Raw genomic sequence first — 24,081 nt, 5'->3', positions numbered from 1 at the left:
GCAGTCGCGACAGGCACGCTGCGGACTCGGCGCTCAGCTCGGTCACGCCGAGGCAATGAGGAGGCTGAACCCGACGTAGAGCAGCGCCATGGCGAAGAGCCACCATGCGGTACGGCTGGGACAGATCAGCTCGGTCCCCGCAACCAGCGCGGCCTCGGCCCATGACCCGACCTGACCCACCCTCTCGGACTTCGGTGTCGATCAACAGCCCCCGCGTCGAGATAGTTGCACGGGAGGGTGCACACCAAGACGGTGCCGAGGGCCATTGGCTGCCCGGCGTAGGCGAAGAAGAGGATCAGGATCCCGATTGTGAGGTCGTGCGCGCCGATTATGGACACGAGGGCAGGAACCGGGTCGGTGTTTTGATTGTTTGTCGGTGGGAGGAGCAAGCCGAGCAAGGCACGCGCGGCAGAGGCCGGCTCTACAATCTCCCAGATACCTCGGACGAGGTAGACGACACCGGCGGCGACGGCTGCTGCAGTAAGTGTCGGATGGGGAAGACTGAGAACAGCATGAGGAAGTGGGCAGAGTCAACATTGAATTGTACCATCGTCTGCTATTAAGGTATAAGGTGCGGCCCAGCGCTACCAACCGCGTCGCCGCATCGGCATTGGCCTAATCCGACGCCGACACGAGTCCGTATCCGACGCCGATGAACGCAGCGGAGAAGATCAAGGCTGGCGCGCCCCTGGAGTCAGCTCGGCCCAGCGCCCGACCCACATTCCCCATCCGCTGCGGCGGCCCACGGCGACCGCGTCGACAAAGTTGAGCGCGCTGGCGCAGAGCACGACAACGCCGAGCGCGTGCGTCGCGCCATCGTGCGCGAGGACCACGAGCGCAGCGCCGATAGTGAGGTCGCGCGCGCCGAGCATCGGCACGAGGGTCGGGACGGGGTCGTTGTCGGCTTCCTTGGGCGCGCTGAAGCCGAGGAAGCGCGCGGCCGAGCGCGGCGCGAGCAGGTCCCACACCCCGATGAGGAGGTACTCGATCCCTACGGCGACGGCGATGGCGGTGAGCGTCGAGACTGAGAGCATGGTGAGGTGGTGAGTATGGGTAGGTGCTTGAGCATTCGCTTATAGCGCAGGAGTCCTTCACGGCAGGCAGGTGCTCGCGGAGGGCGCGCTGTCCCGTTTGGGCGAGTCACGTACATTCTTCTCGTCAAGGTTTAGTGTTATCCTGGGCATGTCCTTTGGAGGTCATCAGTGGGTGAAGGGCCGCGAAACGGTAAGCGAGAGCAGGTAGGTGGGACAGACGAGGGTTGAGGTTGGATCAAGCACCCGGTGTCATGAGCTCAGTGGCATAGGGTGGTCAGGAGTGCCGACCACAACGCTGACCCAAGGATGTCACCGATGACTGACCACCACTCCTCACCGCTACTCACCCCAACTCACTAGCTCACGACCGACAACGTTGCCAGACGCGCACGTTGTTGTCGCTAGCTTGGCGAGCCAATTCAAAGCCACCCCTCCCGCTGGACTCAACACGATCGCGCACGAGTCCGTCTCGCTCGAGTGTGGATCACACAAGGACGATAGCCCACTGCCCACCTTGATAGAGGCAAAACAGCGAGGACGCGGACGCCGACGCGCCGACTCTCGGCCGATAGATTGCAGTGCGGAATGCTAGCCCCAGCATGTGCCTCGGCACTGTGCCTTCGCCGACGACGACGCGCACGGCAGTGCCCCGGTACTGGTCATGGGAGCTCCACAGCAGTGCATATGCCTAACCGCACGTCGACTCGCTGCTAATCTGATTCGCCGAGTGGGCCTCAAGAGTGGGTCGCGACTAGTACCCCCGGCCCGCCGCCGCCGCCATTCAACTCCGACCCGCATGACCACGCTAGCAGCGTTTACTTTCCTGTGCAGCTCGGCGCATGGCAGTGCACGCGGGCGATGCTCGTCGGACCCAAACCCACGGCCCGATGCGATGCGGCAGACGGCAAGTCACCGGCACCCGCGCGCGGCCTCGCGGTCAGGTACAAACGCCAGGGGGGTTAATGTGGCTCAAAGTGCCCGTGTCTCCGTTCGAGTTTGGTCCTCTGTGGGGCTACTCACTGGGCTGTATGCTGCGCGGCGGTGGTCCGTCGCTCTGCCCGCGGTCGGGGTGACATTCTCCCCTGCCGGCGGGGTTCAAACACCCAGCGGTGTGGTCTTGGCAGTGAGCGCGGTGGGGCTTCTTAAGACGTGAGGGCGGGCCGAAGCCTCCCCCACCACTCCATCCCCCATGTTGCTCGAAACCTCGCTCCTCCTCCTCGCCTCCGTGTCGGCGTTCACGCCCGAGTTTGGCCTGCCGCTCGGCGCGGCGGATCTCGCGCCGCACAGAGGCCGGCGTCTCCAAGACCGCCAGGGCACATGGACATGCGAGGACCCCGGGTACATCCCGTGCCCCAACATCCAGAACCAGTGCGCCGAGCCGGGGTACACGTGCTGCGAGACGTCGTGGCGCGCGTGCGAGACGACGACGTGAGTGTGGCTTCTGGGGCCGTTGCGCGCGTGCTGACGGGCCAGCCAGAACTGCTGGGACGGCGTCGACGGGTGGAGCTGCTGCCCCAAGGCACTGGGCAACTGCAGTGAGTGGCGGTGAATGTGGCGGCGGCGATCTGGCGACTGACACTGGCACGCGCAGCCGGACTCGGCCCCTACGACGAGTATACGCGCACGTACCGCGGCACTCCGGCGACGACGCGCGTGCCCGGCGGCGGCGGCGGCGGCGGCGGCGTCACCAACAGCGTGCCCATCCCCACTACGACGGGCGGCGGCGGCATCGGCCTGTTCGACACGACGACGCCAGGCGCCACGAGGCCGACGAACGGCCCTGTTGGTGCTGACGAGGGCACCGGCGGCAGCACGGACGACAACAGCAATGGCAACAGCGGCACTGGCAGCGGTGGCGGTACTGGTGGTACTGGTGGTGGAGGAGGCGGCGGCGGCGGTGGCGGCGGCGGCAGCGGCGGTGTCTACTCGATCCCCTCTGGCGACTCGTGGGGCCTGATCGACCTGGACACCGACGTCGCGTACACTGGCAACTGGCAGAAGGCTACCGGCTGTGACGTCCTCGGCTCGGCGCGCACAATCACCGAGGCTGGTGACGCGCAGATCCGGCTCAAGAGCGGGATCGCAGGCTTTGCGATTGCGGTCAGCGCCGACGTGGGGCACGTGGCCAGCATCGGAGTCAACAACAACGACCTTGCCAGCATCCAGGCGGTGAGCAGCGGCGCGTCGCAGTCTGCCATCCCGAGCAGCGTCGGCTCGGTCATCAGCGCCGGCGGCGGGTGCGAGTTTGTGTACAAGTACGCCTTTGAGACAACCGCCACGGCCGAGAACACGGTGCGCATTGGGCACACGGTGCCAGCGCAGGTTCGCTCCGGCAGCTACGGTATCAAGATCGACCGCATCGTCGCGTACGCGAACAAGAGCGACCTCGACGCGCTGCAGATCAAGAACAACGGCGCCGTCGGCAAGGCCGGCGCCCAGGCCGCCGTCTCGGGCGCGACTAGCCCGCGCGAGTGTGGCGCCCTGGCCGCTGCGTTCGCCGCGGCCGGCTTTGTCGCCGTCACGTTCTAGATTCTGCCTCGTAGATCGTGTCTCCATATCCAAGGACAATGTGGCTATGCAATGTCGTTGCGTCGCACCTATGTTTGCGCGTCGCACCTCTTGTTTGCACTTTGCACCCGACGTGCGGGCAGGGCCAAACACCAGGGCAATGTGGCGATGTACATAAAGTGCCCGTGTCCCGTGGTGCCGCTCCCTGTCCCCCTAGCGGCTGCCGTGATGTTAGTGGAGTAGGCTTGCCGGTGAGGCTTTAGTGATGCTTAAGAAGAGAGTAGAGGGTGATGATCGGTCGCCCATCGCTCCCCCCGCCACAATGCTGCTCCCCACTGCGCTCGTCCTCCTCGCCGGCGTGTCTGCCATTGTCCCCAACACGGGCCTCGCGCTCGGCGAGCGCGCCACCGCGGCGGGCATCGACGAGCGCCAGATCCGCGCGACCGATGCCTCGACAGCGTCCAGCGGCAGCAAAGCAACGCCCAGCGGCGGTGTTGACGGCGGCGACTCGGTCTACACAGCAAGGCCCAGCGGCGGTGTCGACGGCGGCGGCTCGGTCTACCACCTCCCTGCGAACCAGTCGTGGGCCCGGCTCTCGCTCTCCACCGACGTGCAGTACATCGACGGCGGTTGGACGACCGCGAAGGGCTGCGTCACGCCCGAGGCGTATCAGCTCGCCAACCTCGGCACGGCGGGGGTCCGCTTCGCGAGCGGGATCGCGGGCTTCGCGCTGCTCGTCACCGCCGACGCGGGGCACGAGGCCGAGATCGCAGTCAACAACCAGGAGCCGGGCAGGGTCCAGGGCGTGAGCGGCGCGAAGCCGACGCCCACGTCCGCCGCCGAGAGCTCGGACGGAGCGTGCGGGTTCACGTACAAGTTTGCGTTTGACGACCCGACAAAGGAGAACGTGCTGCGCATCTATCATACGCCTCCTCGCGAGGTCCGCACCGGCACCTACGGCATCATGCTCGACAACATCGTCGCGTTCCGCAACAAGGCGGACGTTGACGCCGTGAAGATCACCGGCGGCGGGGACTCGGCGCAGACCAGCCAAGGCGCGCAGGCTACCAAGGGCAGCGGCGCGACGAGCGCGCGCGAGTGCGCCGCGCTGGCTGCTGCGTTCGCGGCGGCCGGCGCGGTCGCGGCGGCGTGGTAGTGCCTCCACCTGCAATCGTCTATGCAATCATCCGTCTGTTTATCCCTGATACGCGTGAGGCAGTGCCGCGGCCAGCGGGCTCGATGCCCGCAATGATGCAACGGCGGACAAGTGGGTCCAGGACGCGACGCGCCAGGCACAAACCCTGTGGCAGTGGCGGGGAGCCGCACTCGGCGGAACGGACAACGAGATTGCAGCACGGTTCCTGGCTCGGACCGAGAAGAGGTACATGTAGCTCAGGCTCCGGCTGGTTCTGCCTCTGGAATACACCGAGCCGTGGTGGTGGTGTAGATGAAGCTGGTGTCGAGCACGTAAGATGCGGTAGGACGGGTCCGAGTGCTCACCGCGGCCGTCGTGCTCCTGCTTCTCCTCGTTGCGCTCGAACCCAGCATCTCCTACCATTCCCTCAGCCTTCCCCGCCTGACTCACGCGACTTTACGCGACCTCACGCGACCTCGGCGCGGCGGTGGGCCCCGCGCCAGCACCTCTGCACCGACCCCGAGTTGCCGGAACCGTGTCCCAACCGGACGGCGTGCGCGGCGGGGGGGGGGGGGGGGTGGCGTCGGTGCCGTTATCGCTGCTGGCCACAGCGGTTGTGGCCAGTGTGTACTATAGATTGAAACGCTGTTGCGACATTCTTGACTCGGTCCAACGATCGCGCGTAGCCCCCGAGTCTAGCTGCGCTGCCATGACTGTTGCATGGTCTGCTCTCCAATGTCAAGCATGCAGTGCATACAACTGTACACCCCCGCCACTCGAGTGCGGATCGACGGGTGTGGCGCCGCGGGACGCGCGGGCTTGGCACTGGCATCCGCGCGCGGGAAGCGCAGCATTCGACGCGTCCGACAGCGAGTGAGTGCAGCGAAGCGAGTAGAGTAGAGTAGATAAACAATTCCCGAATGCACGCAGCCCGCACCCACTCCCATGCTCTTGCCACTCACCACACTGCTCCTCGCGCCCGCGACGCTTGCGCTCGGTCCGGCCCGCGCTGACGGCGGGCTGTGGCTCGGCCCGGCGCCGGTGCCCAACCTCGCCCTCGGCACCCACCACGCCCGCGCGCTCGAGTGCCCCGCGTCCCATCCGGTCGCGTGCGCGGCCTGGCCGAACGCCTGCACGCAGCGCGGCAAGACGTGCTGCGACCTCGCGCAGGGCACGAGCAGCTGCGACGAGGGGTGAGTGGGGGCGTGGGCGCGCTGACGGGAGCGAATACTGCGTCATGTACCGCGGCGAGGTCAAGTGCTGCCCCAATGGCGAGAACTGCAGTGGGTCTGGGCTGGGGTTGGCCCGCTGACGGCAGACGAGGAGGAGTACGAGTACACGACCGACACGCTCACGCGCACCGCGACGGCGTACGAGACGCAGACGGAGACGGTGGCCGCCGTCGTGACGGTCAGCAGCGTGTCGTACGCCGTGGCGCCGGTGTCTAACCCGCCGGTGTCCAACCCGTCGGTTGGGGGAGCGACGAACAGCAGCGCGCTGGGCTCGGGGGGCACGTCGGCGCCGACCTCGGCGTCGGGCTCGGCGTCGGCGTCCCCCACCCCGCAGGTGGCCCCTATCTCTGGGACGAGTTCCGCCGTGCGTGCACGCGCCGGCCTCGGCGTGCTCGTCGCTGCTGGGTTGGTGGTTGCGGCGGCGCTGTAGACGTTATCTCTCTGATGCACCTATGATCGAGGGCTCGGCGACTGCTCGGCGTCTGTCGGCGTTGCGCAGTCTCCTGCAGTGATCTAATCTACGGGTACCAGCGATGCACCAGCGGCCGAGGTGCCCCGTGTAGCCCTGTCGCGCTGCCTGACGCTGTCCGCGCTGCCTCGTGCTGACATGCACGCTGTTGTCGCTGCTGGCTGCTGTTGTCACGTCCGCTGACTGCCCTCGCCAATGCCGAGGAGTACGATTCCGGCGATGGCCGACTGCCGGCGCGAGCTGATAACCGGTGCCATCCACCCCACAACATTTCTCCACTCGACGCTCTCGACTCTCTTGACATCAGCGACGTCTACACCAGCGTCACCTCGGCCATACTCTCGTTGCCCCCACACCATGTCAGAACAGGAACCCCGCCCCCAGCCTGGGGGGCCGGAACACGTCATGGACTTTGCGCCGCTCCACCTCGACCACCCGACCGCGTCTAAGACGACCATCTGGATCGCAGACCTCGACGTGCATGTGTTTGGGCTGGACGAGATCCGGGGGAGTGATCTGCCGATTGGGGTTGTGGTGAGTGTGCGAGCGGAGCGAGCACGCCTGTGAGGGCGAGGGCGGTGACGATAGCGAGGGCGATAGCTGACGCCTCCCTCCACTCGACACCTCGGACATGCTCTGCCTGGCCTCGACAATCGCTGCCCTGTGTCCAGACCATCGCACACGGCTGGGCCAACAAAGCGAGTCAGCTGGACGGCATGGCGACCGGCCTGCTGGGCGAGATCCGGCGCCTGGACGCCGAGGCGGGGCACACGCGCCGGCGCGACGTGCTCGTCGTGACCATGGACCAGCGGAACCACGGCGAGCGGAGACGGCACCGGAAGGGCAATCTCCCGTTCCCGAAGAACCCGCACAGGCTGTGAGTGGTGTATTCGGCGGGGGCTGACGGCAGCGTCGACATGGCCGTGAACATTAGTGAGTGGGCCGAGGAGGCGGGCGGAGGCGAACGAGCTGATGCGCCAGCCTCGGGCATGGCTGACCAGGCGTTCATGTACGACTTTCTGCCGGTCTACCTGTTCCCGAATGGCGAGCGCGTCGTGGAGGAGTGGATGCCGTGTGGGCTGTCGCTCGGCGGTGAGTGGACTCTTCGAGATTGGCGGTACGGCCAGCTGACCACCGCCCAGGACACCAAACCTGGCGCCTGCTAAAGACCGACCTGCGCATCCGCCTCGGCGCGCCCATCATCTCGATCCCGCCCGAGGTCTTTGGCTCCGAGTTCCTCTTCCGCGTCGCCGACCAGCCGGGCGCAGTGAAGGCCGCGTACGGGCCCTCGCTGGACAAGTTCTACCACCTCCCCGAGGGCGGGTACGAGGGCAAGAAGATTTTCTGTCTCTACGGCGAGCTGGACATGGTGATCCCGGTCCCGATTGGGCTGGAGCAGCTGGCCAAGAACAAGGCGAATGCTGAGAGCAAGCCGGGCGGGCTGCTCGAGTACTATATCCAGAAGAACCGGGGGCACGTTATCACGCCCGAGATGACCGTGCTGCTGGCCCAGTGGTTCTATCGCCACGGGTTTGCACGGCAGTAAGCCTGGCCGTGGCTTGCTTGTATGCGTAGAGAGTAGTACCCAGGATGGCATGGTGTTGTGCATACATACCCTCGACGCGCTGTTCCGCGGAAGTGCCAAGGTGTCGGTGCCTCCCTCCCCCACTTCCCCCACCAAAATGCGAGTCGGCCGCCGCCGGCAAGTCTCCGGTCGACATTGCTCCATCGGCCCGGCTAACGCGAGGCGACAAGCTGACAACAGACTACTGACCCACAACTCGGGCTACTGACTGGCTTGGCCTCAGTTGTCAACATATACCAGCGCTGTTGTACTCTCGCCTTGTCTCATCCACCTCTCCCACAATGCCCCAGTTCACAACCTCGCCCCCCGAGGCCCCAGAGGTCGTCCTCTCCTTCCCGGCCGAGCACGTCCTCCACGTGGCCATGAACCGGCCCAAGAACTACAACGCGATGAACGGCCCGCTGAATGCGGCGCTCGAGGCCGCCTTCGCGTGGTTCGACAACGAGCCGACGCTGTACGTCGCCATCCTGGGGAGCACGAGCAGGAAGGCGTGGTGCGCCGGCGCGGATCTGCTCGCTTGGGTGAGTGCGGGTGCGAGCGGGCGGGCGCAGCTCGCCGCGAGGATGTCTGTAGTGGGGCGGGGGTGGGGGGGAGGCGATGGGAAGAGGATGTATCGACCCCCGCGCTGCCCACGGCACCGCATGGGTGCCGACGCTACCCCCGCGCTACTGCACGCCGCTGCGGCGTTCATGATCGCTGAGCAGCGCGCCGTCGACGTCAGCGGGGAAGCTAGGCCGGCGCGGGGCGCCGCGGCTGTTGGTTGCCGGGGACCGGGGAGCCGGGGCATCAGCGTCGTGATGTCGGCCGTCGGCACCGGCGCTGCTGGCGACGAGCGGGGCTGGTTCGCCGGCACCCGTGCTCCGTCTCCGCCAGCACCCATGCATGCGCCGACTACCCCCTCCCTCCCCACCCCCTCCCCCATCCCTACCCCTCCCCACCCCCCACCCCACCGCTCGCTAACGCTCGCTAACCCCCGCAGCAATCAGAAGGCAAGGACTGGATGAAGGTCACGAGGAACGGCTTCGGCGCCATATCGACCCGCATCACCAAGAAGCCCATCATCGGCGCCGTGCACGGCGTCGCGCTCGGCGGCGGGTCCGAGATGATTGTCAACCTCGACATGGTCGTGGCTGGGGACAAGGCAAAGTTCGGCTTTCCCGAGGTCAAGCGGGGGGTGTGGATCGGCATGGGGGGCATCCCGCGCTTCGTCAAGCTCGTCGGGCACCAGAAGGGTGAGTGGGCGAGGGGCTGCGCCGCGCGAGGCCGACAAGGTCGGGTCGACGGCGGCTCGCGCTGCACTCGCCGCACTCGCTTCGCTCGTGCTCTCGTGCTCCGCTCACACCCCAGCCACCGAGCTCATCCTCACCGGGCGCAACATCCTCCCGGCCGAGGCCCTTGCCCTCAACATGATCAACTACGTCGTCCCCGACGACGAGGTGGACGCGCGCGCGCTCGCCCTCGCGCAGGAGATTGCCGAGAACTCGCCCGACTCGGTCGTCGCACAGCTGCATGGTGAGTGGGCCGAGCTGCACAACTGACACGCAGCCATCCACATCACGCACGAGACGACGTCGTCGCACGCCGCGCAGCGCCTCATCCTCGACTCGGGGCCTATCAAGGCGCTCGAGGAGGGCGAGAACATCCTCGAGGGGCTGATTGCGTTCAAGGAGAAGCGCAAGCCCCGGTGGGTCCCGAGCAAGCTGTAGTGAGCGTCGAGATGGTTGTAAGCAGATGAACGGTAAAGATGCAGCGGTGTACTGTAGCATGCGCTCTAGCTCCCGATGCTGTCGAGCACCTCGGCACACGGCACAAAGAACACACTGCCGGTGACGGCCGTGCTAAAGTCCAAGATGCGGTCGTGCTTGCCCTCCGGCACGCCGATGAACATGCGGCGGAGCATCTCCTCGGTGACCCAGAGCCGGCGCGAGTATCCGATAAAGTAGGTGCCGTACTCGCCCTTGCCCGGCGCCCCGAACGGCATGTTGTCGCGGAGGATGTCGTGCTCGACGCCGTTCTCATCCACAATCGTCGCGAGCTGCTTGTGCGGCTTCTGGTCGGCGTCGGCCTGGTCCGCGAGCTCGACGTTGTCGATCTTGGTGCGCCCAATCACCGCCTCCTGGTCCTCGGTCTTGAGCTTGCCCCAGGACTTGAGGTTGTGGAGGTACTTTTGCGTTGTGACGTACGACCCGCGGGCGGCGTGCGCGTCGTCCTCCTCCGCGATGATGACGCTCGCATCCAGCGCCTGGCCGATGGGGTTGGCCGTCCCGTCGATAAAGCCGAGGAGGTCGCGCGCGTCAAAGTACCTGAAGCCTGTCGTCTCATCCTCGACAGTCACGGCCGCGCCGAGCTTGTCGAGGAGGATGCGCTCAAACTCGTACACGAGGTCGCGGCGCTCGGCGCGGATGTGGAACAGCAAGTCGCCCGGCGTCGAGGGCGCGGTATGCGTCGCCCCGCGCAGCTCCTTGAACTCGTGCAGCTCAGACGGGCGGGAAAGGCCCGTGACGGCGTCCCACACGCGCGCGCCGATGCCGACCGTGACCGAGAGGCCGGCGCCCGCGTCCCGGATCGCGACGTTCTTCGACAGGTCAGACACGGAGCCGAGGACGTCGGCGACGGCCGCCTCGCCCCCCGGCTGGACGGTGAGGACGAGGAAGGTCGCCGTGCTGGTGAGCGGGCCGGCGATGGCCTGGACCTGGGGGTTGGACATGGCGCGCGTGGTGGTGAGGGTGCGGCGGGGGAGGAGGGAGGGGAGGGGGAGGGGGGAGGGGCGGGCGAGGGCGGCGCGGCGGAGGGTGGCGAGCGTGGTGGGGCGGCGGGTGTGGATGGATGCGAGGCGGGCCGAGCTCTTGAGCATGACCGGGGAGAGAGAGTGAGAGTGAGTAAAAGACGACGCTCGGGTTGGATGTCGTGGATGTCGGGTTTCTCACAACTTGACGTCATGCGTCTATTACCGTCCCCATGCTGCCACTTGGGCGAGCGCTGATACGCTGAGAGGAAAGCGCATTCAGTCGGTCAGTGCCTTGGGTCAGCACGAATGTAAACGACATGATTCGGCAGCGCGGCAGTGTTCCAGCAGCACATGGTGTGTGTCAGAACGGGGACGAGGACAAACAAGGACGACGATGGCGAGCGGCTGCTGATCAGATGCACGTCCGCGTCGATGCCACCTCGGCATCTCGGCTTGCCGCCATGCAGATCACTCAACCACATTCCATTGTCCATCAAGCCCCCGAGACTGACCGCAGCACACTGAATCCTCCGAGTGCATATTCGTTCCACCCGTCTCGTCCATTGAACATGCTCGGCGTGACGCGCTCCAGGCCCGGAAACTGCAGCCTGGAGGCTGGAAGGAGGGTCACGCGTCGGCTGCGCCAACCGCCTGTTGTCTGTTGGTCACCTCGAGGGACCTCACGCGGCGGCCACGTTGCTGCTGCTCTCTCGACACGCTCGACGAGCAGCTCTGACCAGTGCCTAACCACCTACGCTGAAGCACTCCCTTACGCTCCTTACCACAAGCGGCATGCAGCTGCCCAACCCTCGCCTCGTCCAGGGAGGCGCGTTTCATATCTACAATCAGGCACTCTAACCTCACCAATCAGCTGCAGCCCATTGTCGCGTCTCTCGGCATTCAGTGTTGATCTCGACGACGAGTATAGGGCGCCGCGCTCGCTTTCGGGAGCGCGTGTTCCTGCGGGCCATTGCGCCTTCCTGTCTGCCTGTCGGTCTGCCTGCACCACCCCAGTCGTCGTCGAGGACAGCAGGCACTGTGTTGACTGCTTGCTGCTGGCCCCGTTTCTGCGTCGGGAACAGGCGACGTGTTGGTATAAAGATGCGAGCAGCCAACGGACGCCGTCGCATTTGTCCCCAACTACCACCACCGCCATGCTCAAGTTCCTCGCCCTCTCGACCCTCGCGGCCACTGCCCTCGCCGCCACCACCCTCGGCGACGGCTACTGCGACGACAACGCGTGTATCACGGCCATCCGCTCGGGCGGCACCGACACTTGTGAGTGGTGTGGCGCGACCGTGGCGGCCACGCAGCGCGTCGGGCTCTCGACGAGACGAACAGACGACTGACAGCCCGCAGGGTCGATCGCGCCCGTGACTCCCATCCCCCACGACAACTTTGGGTGGATCGCCATCGGGTTCGGCAAGAACATGCCCAACTCGCCCATGGTCATCCTGTGGCCCAACGCCGACGAGACGTTCACCCTCTCGCAGCGCGAGGCCAACGCGCGCGCGCCGCCCAACGTGACCGAGACCCCGCCCCGCGTTGCGACCCTCGACGCGGCCCACACGTACTCCAACTCGAGCGCGACCAGCTTCACCTTCTCCATCCCCTCGAGCGAGGAGACGGCGTTCCCCATCATCTTTGCGTACGCCGCCATCAACCCAAACAGCACTAGCCCGTCGGCGCCCATCCGCAAGCACGCGTGGACGGGCCACGCCAACATCACCCTCACCGAGCTCAAGGAGGAGGGCGGCGGCACAAAGCCCCACTGCAAGCCCAAGAAGCGCCGCAGCATGGTTGCGCTCTAACCTCGCACGCTGGCGTGTGACTTGCCCATGTAGCCTATGCATAGAATGACCGCGAGGACAGCGGGGCGGGGCGGAGCGGGCGGGGCGAGGCGGGGCGAGGCGGGTGGCTGACTTGACTGTCGAACCCGTGGTGCCCTCCGTTCCGCCCGAGACGATACGCGTCGTCTATCTGAAGCAACAAGTCGCGAGCAAGAGAATTAGCAGTTTCAGTTGCATGAAGCAGCGACATCTGTAGCAGAGGTACCCCGTATGATGTTTGTGGCCAGCCAGCCCGCTCCGGTCCGGGTCAACCCGACCTACCTCCACCCTCGTCGTCCACCCCCTCCCCCCCTCGGTTGTTGTTGTCCATTGTCCTCCCTCCCTCCCTCCCTCCCTCTTGTGCTTGCATTATTCTACTCACGTCTATCGCATTCACTCACATCATGCACGGGTAGATCTACTCCCCTGCGCCTCGATGCCCGTCCTTGCGGCGGGCGCACGCATCCTCGCCCCCCGGCGCGCGCGGGGCCTCATCATCCACTGTCATCAGCCAACGTGTTCGCGTCCAAGCCAACGCTCCGCCGCAGTGTGCGAGCAGGCAGGCGCTCCCAACTCACCCCCCTTTGGTGTTTGTCCCTCTCCTCATCCCCCAACACTCGTGTTACCTGTCTCTTCTAACACTCACTCACTCACTCATACTCGACTCATTCTTGTTCCTCTTGCGACTAGACACCTTACCCACAGCTACCTACTCTACCAACAATGCCTCCAGATACCCCGAGCGATTCTGGGCCACCTCGCCCTGCAGCGACAGCTCCCACGACAATGGACGGCCCAGGCGTTCTCTCACCTCACGGCCCTCGCCATAGTAACGGTGAGCCGGCCTGACACCTGCAATAGCTAACCTCAGACCACGCGCACATCCAAGACCTCAGTGTCGCGCCGACCACCGACGAGATCACCTCGGTGCACAAGCCATACCTCCCGCTTTACACACCCGACGCCGAGCACCACCTGCAAGACGACAAGGTCGCCAGGATGCTGGACATCCAGTTCCGCATGGTGCGCGAGGACTCGCTGCGCGGCTTCGACAGCGGCATCAAGGCCGTCCTGCGCGACCTCGACTCGGACAAGTTTGACGAGAGCCAGTTGGCGCAGCGCCTCGGTGCTGGGGGCGGGTTCTACGTGACACCCGGCGAACACTCGGTGTAAGTTGACGACGCAAGGGTGAGCTGACACACCAGCGCAGTGCCCCTGCTCGCAAACATAGAGTTCGAAGGCGTCGCGCTCGACCACATTGCCGGCTTGGTCGTCTCCGCGTCGGCAGACTCGCCCCCCAGTGCCGCCCGCGCCACTTCGATGAAGAAGCGCCAGTCATTTTGGGAGAGCAGCCCGCGCCTCCCCATGGGGGGCCTGGTTGCCATCGTCACGAAGAGGCTCGGTGGCGACCCGACCTTCGCCCTCGCCACCCTTACTATGATGCCCAACCAGTTCAGGCATAGCAAACCAGCTCATGACGATCGCCCGCGCCTCGGGTTCGGGCTCCACTTTCTGGACAACCACGAGGGCCTTCGCATGTTCCAGGACGTCAAGGCTGGCGACCTTCGCATCCTCGTCGAGAGCCCAGTACTCTACCCTGCCGTCTGGCCATTTCTCGAAACCCTCAAGGCTATTCACCCCCAGGAGCTGCCGCTTTCGAGGTACTTTGTTCCGAACGCCGACCTATCCAGCATCGAGATCGACATCCCAGCCTAGGCCAAGGCAGCCGGCTTCACGTGGAACCTGACCTCCTTGCTCAAGCCAACATCCAAGATCAAGTCACTCAGCTTCAAACCGACTCAACCTCGCTCGGTTGCCGCTGCACGTGGTCTCCTCCGCGAATACAGCAAACTCGACCCGAGCCAAGCCGACGCGGTCATGGACTCGTTAAACCGCGAAGTGGCCTTGATTCAAGGCCCGCCAGGAACTGGCAAGACCTATACTGGCGTCGAGTTTCTTCGTGTGCTCCTTGCCAACGACGTCAAGCCGATCCTGATGCTTGGGTTCACCAACCATGCTGTCGACCACATTCTGCGTGCCACATACGAAGGAGTCACACGGAACATTGTCCGACTTGGCAGTCGCAGCGAGGACAGTGTCATCAAGAAGCTCACACTTCGCCGGCTCCGGGGGAACAAGGGAGCGTTGAGGGAGCTTCGACGACAAATGCAAGGCCTTGAGAAGACCTTGTCATCCACGCCTCTCGACGTACAGACGCAGCCGCTCAGCCACGAAGAGTTTCTCGCGTTCGTGGCTGTTGCACACCCCTCACTGGTCAAGGCTGTCGAGATTCTCCCTGACCATGTCATCACCTGGTATGACAAGTGGGCGACGGACCACAAGGAGGGATTTCAGCGTGTTGGCGACCAGGCGAAGGATCGTGGCGTGTGGGAGTTTTGGCGCCTCGGTGTCGATCTTGAGCACCACCTTGCTGCACATCACAAGGCAGCGAAGGGCTTTGATCAGCACGACGGCCTGCCACTCGCATCATCCCTTTTCGCAAGGCTCGCTCTCAACAGCACAGGCGTAGCCGAATCTGATCCTCTCGGGGTCGCCCCTCTCACAGTGACTCCTGTCGCCGCCACACCTCTCGCAACGACCCCTATGGCCGATCACACTTCGAGACGACCAAGCAATTCGAGCTCTGAGTCCCCAACACCCCCCCGCCGATGGGGTGGCTGTCTGGTCTCATCAAAACTGTCAGCGAGGAGTTCATTGTGACAGCCAGATCTCAGTTGGTGTTGGATCCCGTCGAAAGGCTTCCCCACTACACGCAGTACCTGTTCGTCGGCGCTGAGCAGCTCGATGCGGGATGGGTCGACTCGGCCTCCTGCCGCTTCAGCAACCCGCTCACGAATGCCGACCTGGCGCAGGGCTTTGCCAAGGCGGTCGAAGAGAGTGGCCTCAAAAGTACCTACACCGTCGCCGGGAAGACGCTGGGCCCCGAGGACATGGCGCACTGGATCGCGGCGACGCCCGTGGAACGGGGCGGCGGGTGGGATGGCCTCTTCCGCTTCATCACGCTCGACGAGTGGAGAGGTGAAGTAGATACTGAACTGTTCGAGCTAGCAACGATCCCGCCCGCCAAACCGCTGTACGTTCCTCTCGATCCTGCCGACACAATCGAGCGGCGTGGCCTACCCGCGGCGTGAGGAAACCCGCTGTGGGTGCAACTGAGCGCCGTCCGTTGAGTGGGCCGAGAGTGAGGTCTTTGGATTAGCACCATGCGTGCTGCCACCCCGTCCCCCAACTGAAGAAAGGTAGTTCCTTCACACACTTCCACGCCGCCGCGATGAATGTAATGAAAGTTGCCGACTGACGTGACCTGGAGTGGCGAGTAGGGGGCATAGGGGGTGTGTCACCCCTCCAACCGATTGTGGTCACGACGGCTTTTCCAGGCACTGAGCATTTCGCCTTGTTGTGTGATGTCAGGTTGTCAGCTTTCACTTCGGCCTCTCCACGACGACGACTCGATAGACATGCATCCATCACCCACTCGGCCCCGACAGAGCAGCAATGCCGGCGACACCCGCAGCCTCACCTCTCGACTACGCCACATACCCACATGTGGTTGACCTCATCGTGACATACGCCGATCCCTCGTGCTGGCCGGCACTACAGGCGACTTGCAGGGCCTTGCACCGTACAGCGCCGGTCAGGATGTACGCCCACATCGCTGTGCGCGTGTCCAACCAGCCCCCCGATGAGCGCGACAAAGGATTCATCGTCGAGATTTTCACACCTTCCGAAACAGCGCCTGCATCTGTCCGCGTTCCCGGCCTACAGTGGCCCGAGCCCGCCATCGCCAACCTCGGGCGCCTGGTCCCTTTGTGGGGACCCGAGCTCGTGGACGGCCTCATCATCGACCTCGAGGACGCGCGCTTGGAGCGGGACGCGACATGGGCAAACGAGCCGCCTGACGCAACCTGGCTCTTCAACTTCACCGGCCGGGCGCGAGTCATTCGGCGTTGGTACGAAAAGAACCTGCTCAATATTGGTTCGCCATTCCGGAACAACGAGGTGCGCAACAGCCAAGTGTTCATCATATTCGTCGACTATACCGTGGCCCAGGGCGTCCGCGAGATTGTATCCACCGTGGGCGCCGGCGGACTCAATGGAATGCTCGACCACATGCCGGAGGTCGACGTCCATCCGTATCACCAGGACGATTACAGCGGCGCGCGCTCCATCGTGAACGTTCGCTACGACCCCCGGCAACCCGACCTGCGCGACGGTACGCTCAGAATTCGCGGCATCCACCTCCTCAAGGAAGTCGTCGTGATTTTCACCCCAACGGAGCTGTGGGCCGGCCCGAGGATCCCCAGGCCCACGTGTCGCCCCGCGTCGGCGGACCCGGACCCACCGATGGGCTGGTTGTATGGGCTCGCGCGCGCCGTCGGCACGCATATCCTCGCGAAAGCGCTACACGAGTTAGCCCCCAGCAGGCCTTACTATTGCACGCAGTTTGTGTTCGTCGGCGCAGAGCGGCTTGACGCGGCTTGGGTCGACTCGGCTTCATGTCCCCTCAGCAACCCTGTCACGAATGAAAAGCTCGCAGAGGGTATGGTCACGGCAGTCGAACACTATATTCTCAACGCGGGCTTCGTCATCGCTGGGAAAACGCAGAGCCTGGACGACATGGGACGCTACCTCGCCAAGACTCTGGCCGAGTGCGGCGGGTGGGGCGGCCTCTTCCGCTTCATCACGCTGGACGAGTGGAGAGGTGAAGTAGATACTGAACTGTTCGACCTCGCCACCATCCCGCCGGCCAAGCCGCTGTACGTCCCTGTCGACCCTGCCGACACGGTCGAGGCGCGCCGGCTGCCCGGGATCGAGGGGGCGGCGAACAGCCCCGGCGGCGAGTGAGGCCGCCATGCATGCCACCACGCCCCGGGGGTTGCTATGGCATCGCTCCTCGCCATGCAGCTACAGCAGCCTCGGCGCCGCCAAACCGAAAATAGCAACATGACGCCACCACGATGAATGAGATCCTGACGCGACTTGTTTTCTTTTGCGCGATTGGGGCAATTTGACTTTGGGCGACATTCGTTCTTCAGGGGGACTGACGGACCGCAGGGGACGGGCACAGAGACGCAGACGCCAGGCGTGCATGCATACGCCAGAGCAGCAAGAGCAGACGCCAGCCAGCCCAGCCTACCACGACGGCCAGCTGTCGGCGACTGCCAAACTCGCAGCCAACACTCCCTCCATTTCTCATCTTCTCGTCTCTTCACTCATCCCCACCATCTTGATACCATGGCGCTGGTCGCCGCTACCCTCCTCCTGGCGCTGGCTGTGCCCGCGCGTGCCCTCCCCGCCCCCGTCGCCCAGCGCGACGGCTGCACCATGGGCGCCTGGCAGTGTGATGGCGCGTCACTCCAGAGTAAGTCTCCGCACAGCGCCGAAGCTGACGGCCAGTCTGTAACTGGGGCTCGTGGGTCACCATGGCCGAGTGTACCGCTCCCGGTACCGTGTGCTCGTGAGTACCGTGGGCGGGACGTCGCTGACGCCAACAGCGCGGATGGGCCGCTCATCGGGTGCGTCTGGAAGTTCCAGGTGCCCATCAACACGCCGACGACCGCGTCTGCGACGTCGTCGTCGGTCAAGACTGCCAGCAGTGCTTCGGCCACGACGCCTGTTATCCACTCGTCCTCTTCTTCGGCCCTCTCCACCACCAGCCCCGCCGCTCACTCGTCGTCCTCCTCCACCACCATCTCCCCCGCTCACTCCTCGTCTGTCTCCACCACCAGCCCCGCCGCTCACTCCTCGTCCTCGTTCGTCCCTGGTGCTTCCGTGAGCCACTCGTCCTCCCCCTCAGCCTCCTCCACGTCCCCGTCTACCTCGCCCTCCAAGCCCCTGTCTACCTCACCCTCCAAGTCCCCCTCTACCTCGGCTCCATCGCACTCGGAGACTTCTCCCTCGGCGACATCTCACCCGGCGACATCGCACTCGACCACGACCGTGCCGGCCTCGACCGCCTCGGCCTCGACCGCCTCGGCCTCGACCGCCTCGGCCTCGACCGCGTCAACTGCGTCTCACTCTTCCCATGCCCCCTCGTCGTCGTCGTCGTCGTCGGCGTCGTCGAGCGTGGCGAGCGTGGCCTCTTCGTCGGCGTCCCACAGCACCCAGGCCCCAACGACGACCACAGCATCCACCACGGATGTATCCACCACGACGTCCCTGTCAAGCATCCCCTCCATCTGGATCAGCACCGGCTCGCCTTCCTCGACTTCGAGCGCCGCCCCGTCATCGAGCTCGTCAACTGCCTCCCCGCACTCGTCCGCTGGCACCACTGCGAGTAGTTCGCATCTCGCGAGCAGCAGCGCCGTCTCGAGCTCGGCTGCTCCGTCGACGACCCACTCGGTGACTACCGCAACTACGGCGCCACCTTCCTCGGCGTCTGGGAGCGCTCCGTCCAGCTCCAGCTCCAGCTCCAGCTCTAGCTCCAGCTCCAGCTCCAGCTCTAGCTCCAGCTCCAGCTCCAGCTCTAGCTCCAGCTCCAGCTCCAGCTCTAGCTCCAGCTCCAGCTCAGCTCATGAGCCCTCTAGCTCGTCGGCGTCTTCGTCCGCGAGCTCCTCGCCCCCCTCATCGACCGGCTCGAGCTCCGCGCTGTCATCCTCCACTCCCTCCAGTTCGACCGCCTCGTTCAGCACCATTGTGAGCTCCAGCTCGACCACGTCCCTCGCAACTGCTAGCAGCATCACGGCAACCGCGAGCAGCACCGCAACAACACTGAGCAGCACTGCGCAAACCACAAGCAGCGCCTCGTTCAGTAGTAGCGCTAGCTCAGCTGTGCCATCATCGTCGAGCACCACCACAACCACGACCACGACAACTACCTCAACTGAGCTTACCACGACAACTACCTCCACTGAGCTTACCACGACTCCTTCCACTACTCCCTCGTCAACGGTGCCCTCGAGCACAGGCGCGAGCTCGTCTGCTCCTTCCCCCTCTTCCACCCCTCCTGCTCAGCACCAGTGGTCCGCGCCGCACTATGTCATCTATGCGGACGGTGAGTTGGCGCCGAGGTGCCCATAACTGACATGCAGCCTGGTTCACCAACGGCCAGCTCCCTAGCGCCGCCCAGCTCGGCAAGTTCAACCGCCTGCTCCTGTCCTTTGATCTGCTAGAGGGCCCCTGGGACGACGCGCTCCTCTGGACCCAGTTGCCAGCGGCCACTCGCCGCCAGTTCCTCGACGAATACCACGCTGCTGGTGTCGCCCTGATGGTGTCCGCCTTCGGTGCTACCGGTATGTGGGGGGGAATCAGACCTGTGCTCACCAGTACAGACGTGCCGACCACCGTCGGCGCCGACCCGATTGGGGTCGCCAACAGCATCGCTACCTTTGTCAAGGACTACGAGTTTGACGGCGTCGACATTGACTATGAGGACTTTGGAGCGTTTGCCCTCGGCACTGGTGCCCAATGGCTCATCAGTACGTCGAACGTTCCGGGATCGTTGCTGACTGGTGCCAGCCTTCCAGACACAGCTTCGTAGCCAGCTCGGCAACGGATACCTCATCTCGCATGGTGTGTCAGCTGTCAGATATTAGAGGTCGAAGCTGACCCCCAGCACCCGTTGCGCCGTGGTTCGACCGTGCGGCATACCTGGACGGAGCCTACGCCGCCGTCTACAGCGCGGTCGGTGACACGATCGACTTCTTCAACCTGCAGTACTACAACCAGTACTCTGCGTTCACCGACTGCACGTCGCTGATCACCGACTCGGGCTCGACGCAATGGCCTGGTGTCGCGATCCAGCAGCTTCACGAGCAGCAGGGTATCCCGTACGACAAGCTGGTTCTCGGCAAGCCCATCAACACGGCGGCACAGAACAACGGCGGGTACATGGACCCGTCTGCGCTGGCGCAGTGCGTCGCGCAGGGCAAGGCACTCGGCTGGCCCGGCAGTGTCATGTTCTGGCAGTGGAGCAACTCTGTGGTGAGTACGGCGGCTGTGGATTGGGAGGCGCGGCTGACGGTTCCAGAACGCGGCGCAGATCATCCAGACTGTTATTGGAAACTAAATGTAGAACGGAGATGCATGAACTGTTACTTGGCCTCGGGATGGGCTTCCGGGGCTTCCAGAGCCGGCGCTGGCGCTGCCTTGGGCCGCTTGTACCCGACGGCGAAGAGGATAAGCCAGAGGGCATTCCAGCCCATTTGAAAGTAGAACGACGCGTGGACGTTGTCCGGGTTTGAGATGCCACCGGGGTTGACAGTCATCATGCCAGCCTGCGTGGCAAACCCGACGACAGCACCGAGCTGGATGGATACTTGGAACAGGGCGCCGACGACGCCCGCCATCTCGGGCGGGATGGCCGTCATGATGCCGACATTTGTCGCGGTGTAGATGGCCATGTTGCCGAGGGATCCAAGGAGCCCGCCCGTGAAGATGAAGCGCCAGTAGTGCGTGCCGACGAACGTGGACGTGCGAGTGAAGAGCACGTAGCCGACGACGGCGAGGACCTGGCCGACGAGGATGGTGAGCCACGGTCGGGCGCTGAGGCGGGGGACGCGCGAGAAGGCGACCGTGCCGCCGATTGAGACTACAGCCTGGGGGAGCATGCGCACGGCGGCGAGGAGCGAGCGCTCGTGGTGCACGTGGACGTACGTCTCGATCAGGGCGAGGAAGTTGACGGCCCACCACGCGTAGATTGGCAGGCCCATGGCCATGAATATCGCGAGGTTGGGGATGCGCCACGTCGCGGCGGGGACGAGCGCGTGCGAGGCGGGCAGGCGCGCCTCCCAGAAAAAGAAGGCCGCGAAGAGGGGGAACGAGAGGAGGAAGGGCGCGAGGAAGCCGGCCTTCTTCCACCCGTACGATGCGCCCAGAGTGAGCCCAAGTGTGAGGAGGACGATGGCGGCGAGGATGGTGAGGGCGCCGACTAGGTCGAGCCGGCGCCAGCGGGGCGACGTGTCGGGCTCGCCCTCGTGCAGGGTTCCCGACTCGGCTCCCGGCGCGTACGGCACGAGGACGAAAGACGCCGCGGCGAGCGGGGCGATGACGGCGGCGGTGAGGCGGAAGAACCAGCGCCACGAGTGCATCTGCTCGCCGAGGCGAAAGTCGGGGATGTACTCGATGATACCGCCGACGATCGTGCCGGCCATGTTGCCGAGCGTCCCGCTCACGCCGTAGATAGTGAAGGCGAGCGCGAGCTCCCGCGCCTCGAAGACGTGCACGATGAGCCTGTAGCTGGCCGGCACGAGGGCGCCGCCCGCGATGCCCGCGAGCGCGCGGAGCACGAAGAACGAGTACTTGTCCGGCAGGAAGGATATGACGAGTGACAGCAGCCCGAGGGCGACGAAGGACCAGTTGAAGACCGTGGTCGCGGAGTACAGGTCGCTCACCCGCCCCCAGAGGAGGAGGAAGGCGGCGAACGTGACGGCGTAGCTGTTGATCACCCACGACTGCTGCGCGAAGGGGATGCCCAGGTCGGCCGCGACGGTGGCCGTTAGGACGTAGAAGGCCGAGTAGCCCATGACTGGGGTTAGTGGGGAAGGAGGGGGAACGCACCGTCGATGAAGATGGCCAGGGCGAAGACGCCGAGGAGGACCCACTTGCGGGTCTGGGAGAAGGGCTTGGGCGGGGCTTCGTCGTGGGCGGGGGCGGGGGGAGGGGGTGGCGCCTTGTCGTTGTCGAGAAGCGGGGAAGGCCAGGCCCGCTGGACTGGGGTGGTATCGGCCGCCTCAACGTCCGGGCGGAGCGTCGGGGTGGCCGACTCGGAGGGCGTGTCGTTGTAGGCCATGGTGCGGTTGGTCGTGGAGCGGGAACGAGCCCCCGTCTCTTAAGTAGGCATGTCCCCAGCTCGGCCTGTCGGCCTGTCAATCACACATACACATCAACACCCACGCTCCACGCCCACGCTCTCCCGGCCACATCCCATCAGTCAGCCCGACCGCCAAGCCTGCCCCGGGGGCGACGAGACGCGAGCATCACTCTGCTCTCTGAGAAGGAGGTGGGATCGGGGTACGCCCGAAGTGGGGCGGCATGGCTCGGCGCACACATACCGTTTCGGTGGGCCGTTCGCACGCGCAGCAAAGTCAATCCAGTCAGCCACTTGACTCGTCGCTCGCTCGCTCGGCGCCGGTATCGCGCCCGCAGCCCGCAGCTATCGATAAGCCCGGACCGGGGATAGCTAGTATGCGCAGCTTATGCAGCGCGGCATGCATGCCGCCCCACTGGAGCCCCGAAGACCCGATGCGCATGCCGGGGTTGGTGAGCGACGTGGTTAGCTGTCAGTGGAGTGACGCGTTGGGTCGGGCACCGAGCCGAGCTGCGGCGTCTTGGGGTTCCGGTGGAGGCGGGGGTGGGCGGTGTAGGCTGCTCGCTGTCTGGACGCACCTCGACACCGAGTCGCTGGCCGTCGCGAGCACCGTCGCGCTTCCTCCTCGCGCCGATAAGATGCACGTTTGTGAGTGGAAGAGTGGGAGAATGAGCAATGCAATGTCGAGCGGGGCAAATGAGCGGCGTCAAGAGTCGGAACAGTGCTCGCTCGGGTTTCGTTTCCCTGAAATGCGTTCCGACAACCGGCAACGAGGCCCAGCCGAACACGTCCATCTACCACCAACTCCCCATCACACGCACCCATCTCGCCTCCTTTCCTCTCTTCATCGCTCACTTGCTCACTCTTTACCCCCATCACATCACTCACAACCCCACCATGAAGGTCCTCCTCCTCGCCGGCGACTTTATCGAAGACTACGAGCTCTACGCGCCCCTCCAGGCGCTCGAGATGCTCGGCATCGACGTCCACATCATCTGCCCCGACAAGAAGCCCGGAGAGGGCATTCAGACGGCGCTGCACATCCTCGAGCCCGGACGCCAGACGTACTCTGAGCGCCCTGGCCACCCCTTCGACATCACGCACGACTTTGCCGACGCGGCGGCCAACCTCGGCCAGTACGCTGGCCTCGTCGTCCCCGGCGGCCGCTTCCCAGAGTACCAGCGTTACGACAACCGCGTGCTCGACATTATCCGCGCCTTCTTCAAGGACAACCGCCCGGTTGCGGCCCTCTGCCACGGCCTCCAGCTCCTCGCTGCTGCCGACGTCCTCAAGGGCCGCGAGTGCTCGGCGTTCCCCATGTGCAAGCTTGATGTTGAGGCCGCCGGCGCCAAGTACATCGACTTTGAGGCCTTCAGCAAGAGCGTCCACGTCCAGGGCAACCTCGTGTCGGCGCCTGCCTACCCGTGAGTGCGGCGTGGAGTGGTGGAGTGGTGGCGTGGAAACCGGGGAGGACCCACGCCTCGCACTCTACCTAGCGGCAACCCTCTCGACGTCTGCTAACATCGCATAGCGCTATCGGAGTCTGGCTCAAGTCGTTCATCCAGCTCCTGGGTGTCAAGGTCACTGTGCCGTAGACGGCGAGGTGGGAAGAGTGAGTCGCACAGTGGGGGAGGATGGCCCACCGCCCCACCAGCGCCGCTGACGCCTCCGCAGCAAGTGCACGGTCCAGTGGCGCCCAGTGCGAAGATACGGGGCGAGGTAGCCAGAAGTGATGCAGTTGAGCAGTATGCAGAATGAATGTGGGGCAGCAGGGTGTACCCGATACGCGGTG

General features: G+C 64.9%; 14 protein-coding genes across 14 annotated transcripts; 11 read left to right on the top strand and 3 right to left on the bottom strand.

Annotated features, from left to right (window-relative positions):
• Positions 1-42: 42 nt before the first annotated feature.
• Q8F55_003326 (uncharacterized protein) lies at positions 43-1,034 on the bottom strand (the record flags this gene model as incomplete). Its single annotated transcript, XM_069351870.1, has 3 exons — positions 43-115; positions 181-501; positions 721-1,034. The coding sequence occupies 3 exons, from the start codon at positions 1,032-1,034 to the stop codon at positions 43-45; spliced, it is 708 nt and encodes a 235-aa protein (XP_069209288.1).
• Positions 1,035-2,223: 1,189 nt separating this feature from the next.
• Q8F55_003325 (uncharacterized protein) lies at positions 2,224-3,563 on the top strand (the record flags this gene model as incomplete). Its single annotated transcript, XM_069351869.1, has 3 exons — positions 2,224-2,462; positions 2,508-2,569; positions 2,626-3,563. The coding sequence occupies 3 exons, from the start codon at positions 2,224-2,226 to the stop codon at positions 3,561-3,563; spliced, it is 1,239 nt and encodes a 412-aa protein (XP_069209287.1).
• Positions 3,564-3,864: 301 nt separating this feature from the next.
• On the top strand, positions 3,865-4,698 carry Q8F55_003324 (uncharacterized protein; the record flags this gene model as incomplete). Its single annotated transcript, XM_069351868.1, has 1 exon — positions 3,865-4,698. The coding sequence occupies one exon, from the start codon at positions 3,865-3,867 to the stop codon at positions 4,696-4,698; it is 834 nt and encodes a 277-aa protein (XP_069209286.1).
• A 924-nt stretch (positions 4,699-5,622) lies between these two features.
• Q8F55_003323 (uncharacterized protein) lies at positions 5,623-6,339 on the top strand (the record flags this gene model as incomplete). Its single annotated transcript, XM_069351867.1, has 3 exons — positions 5,623-5,870; positions 5,902-5,960; positions 5,996-6,339. The coding sequence occupies 3 exons, from the start codon at positions 5,623-5,625 to the stop codon at positions 6,337-6,339; spliced, it is 651 nt and encodes a 216-aa protein (XP_069209285.1).
• Positions 6,340-6,735: 396 nt separating this feature from the next.
• On the top strand, positions 6,736-7,924 carry Q8F55_003322 (uncharacterized protein; the record flags this gene model as incomplete). The annotated part of the gene is made up of 5 exons (XM_069351866.1): positions 6,736-6,912; positions 7,050-7,255; positions 7,289-7,311; positions 7,360-7,470; positions 7,521-7,924. 5 exons carry the CDS (start codon positions 6,736-6,738, stop codon positions 7,922-7,924), a joined length of 921 nt encoding a protein of 306 aa, XP_069209284.1.
• Positions 7,925-8,244: 320 nt separating this feature from the next.
• On the top strand, positions 8,245-9,669 carry Q8F55_003321 (uncharacterized protein; the record flags this gene model as incomplete). Its single annotated transcript, XM_069351865.1, has 4 exons — positions 8,245-8,484; positions 8,943-9,195; positions 9,311-9,475; positions 9,509-9,669. 4 exons carry the CDS (start codon positions 8,245-8,247, stop codon positions 9,667-9,669), a joined length of 819 nt encoding a protein of 272 aa, XP_069209283.1.
• Positions 9,670-9,734: 65 nt separating this feature from the next.
• Positions 9,735-10,817, bottom strand: Q8F55_003320 (uncharacterized protein; the record flags this gene model as incomplete). The annotated part of the gene is made up of 1 exon (XM_069351864.1): positions 9,735-10,817. The coding sequence occupies one exon, from the start codon at positions 10,815-10,817 to the stop codon at positions 9,735-9,737; it is 1,083 nt and encodes a 360-aa protein (XP_069209282.1).
• Positions 10,818-11,845: 1,028 nt separating this feature from the next.
• Q8F55_003319 (uncharacterized protein) lies at positions 11,846-12,502 on the top strand (the record flags this gene model as incomplete). Its single annotated transcript, XM_069351863.1, has 2 exons — positions 11,846-11,969; positions 12,051-12,502. The coding sequence occupies 2 exons, from the start codon at positions 11,846-11,848 to the stop codon at positions 12,500-12,502; spliced, it is 576 nt and encodes a 191-aa protein (XP_069209281.1).
• Positions 12,503-13,306: 804 nt separating this feature from the next.
• Q8F55_003318 (uncharacterized protein) lies at positions 13,307-14,236 on the top strand (the record flags this gene model as incomplete). Its single annotated transcript, XM_069351862.1, has 3 exons — positions 13,307-13,355; positions 13,392-13,689; positions 13,726-14,236. The coding sequence occupies 3 exons, from the start codon at positions 13,307-13,309 to the stop codon at positions 14,234-14,236; spliced, it is 858 nt and encodes a 285-aa protein (XP_069209280.1).
• A 162-nt stretch (positions 14,237-14,398) lies between these two features.
• On the top strand, positions 14,399-15,672 carry Q8F55_003317 (uncharacterized protein; the record flags this gene model as incomplete). Its single annotated transcript, XM_069351861.1, has 2 exons — positions 14,399-14,907; positions 15,225-15,672. The coding sequence occupies 2 exons, from the start codon at positions 14,399-14,401 to the stop codon at positions 15,670-15,672; spliced, it is 957 nt and encodes a 318-aa protein (XP_069209279.1).
• Positions 15,673-16,180: 508 nt separating this feature from the next.
• On the top strand, positions 16,181-17,386 carry Q8F55_003316 (uncharacterized protein; the record flags this gene model as incomplete). Its single annotated transcript, XM_069351860.1, has 1 exon — positions 16,181-17,386. The coding sequence occupies one exon, from the start codon at positions 16,181-16,183 to the stop codon at positions 17,384-17,386; it is 1,206 nt and encodes a 401-aa protein (XP_069209278.1).
• Positions 17,387-17,776: 390 nt separating this feature from the next.
• On the top strand, positions 17,777-20,549 carry Q8F55_003315 (uncharacterized protein; the record flags this gene model as incomplete). Its single annotated transcript, XM_069351859.1, has 11 exons — positions 17,777-17,903; positions 17,939-17,993; positions 18,037-18,252; positions 18,339-18,798; positions 19,069-19,177; positions 19,449-19,535; positions 19,573-19,773; positions 19,813-19,959; positions 20,000-20,053; positions 20,097-20,464; positions 20,511-20,549. 11 exons carry the CDS (start codon positions 17,777-17,779, stop codon positions 20,547-20,549), a joined length of 1,863 nt encoding a protein of 620 aa, XP_069209277.1.
• Positions 20,550-20,574: 25 nt separating this feature from the next.
• Q8F55_003314 (uncharacterized protein) lies at positions 20,575-22,271 on the bottom strand (the record flags this gene model as incomplete). Its single annotated transcript, XM_069351858.1, has 2 exons — positions 20,575-22,007; positions 22,040-22,271. 2 exons carry the CDS (start codon positions 22,269-22,271, stop codon positions 20,575-20,577), a joined length of 1,665 nt encoding a protein of 554 aa, XP_069209276.1.
• Positions 22,272-23,186: 915 nt separating this feature from the next.
• Positions 23,187-24,012, top strand: Q8F55_003313 (uncharacterized protein; the record flags this gene model as incomplete). Its single annotated transcript, XM_069351857.1, has 3 exons — positions 23,187-23,713; positions 23,893-23,901; positions 23,964-24,012. The coding sequence occupies 3 exons, from the start codon at positions 23,187-23,189 to the stop codon at positions 24,010-24,012; spliced, it is 585 nt and encodes a 194-aa protein (XP_069209275.1).
• Between the last annotated feature and the right edge of the window lie 69 nt (positions 24,013-24,081).

The sequence above is a fragment of the Vanrija albida genome, assembly GCF_041260175.1.
Source record: "Vanrija albida strain AlHP1 chromosome Unknown contig_3, whole genome shotgun sequence".
Lineage (NCBI taxonomy): Eukaryota > Fungi > Basidiomycota > Tremellomycetes > Trichosporonales > Trichosporonaceae > Vanrija > Vanrija albida.
Note: the sequence above shows the minus strand (reverse complement) of the source record. Positions and strands in the feature narration are given on the sequence as shown.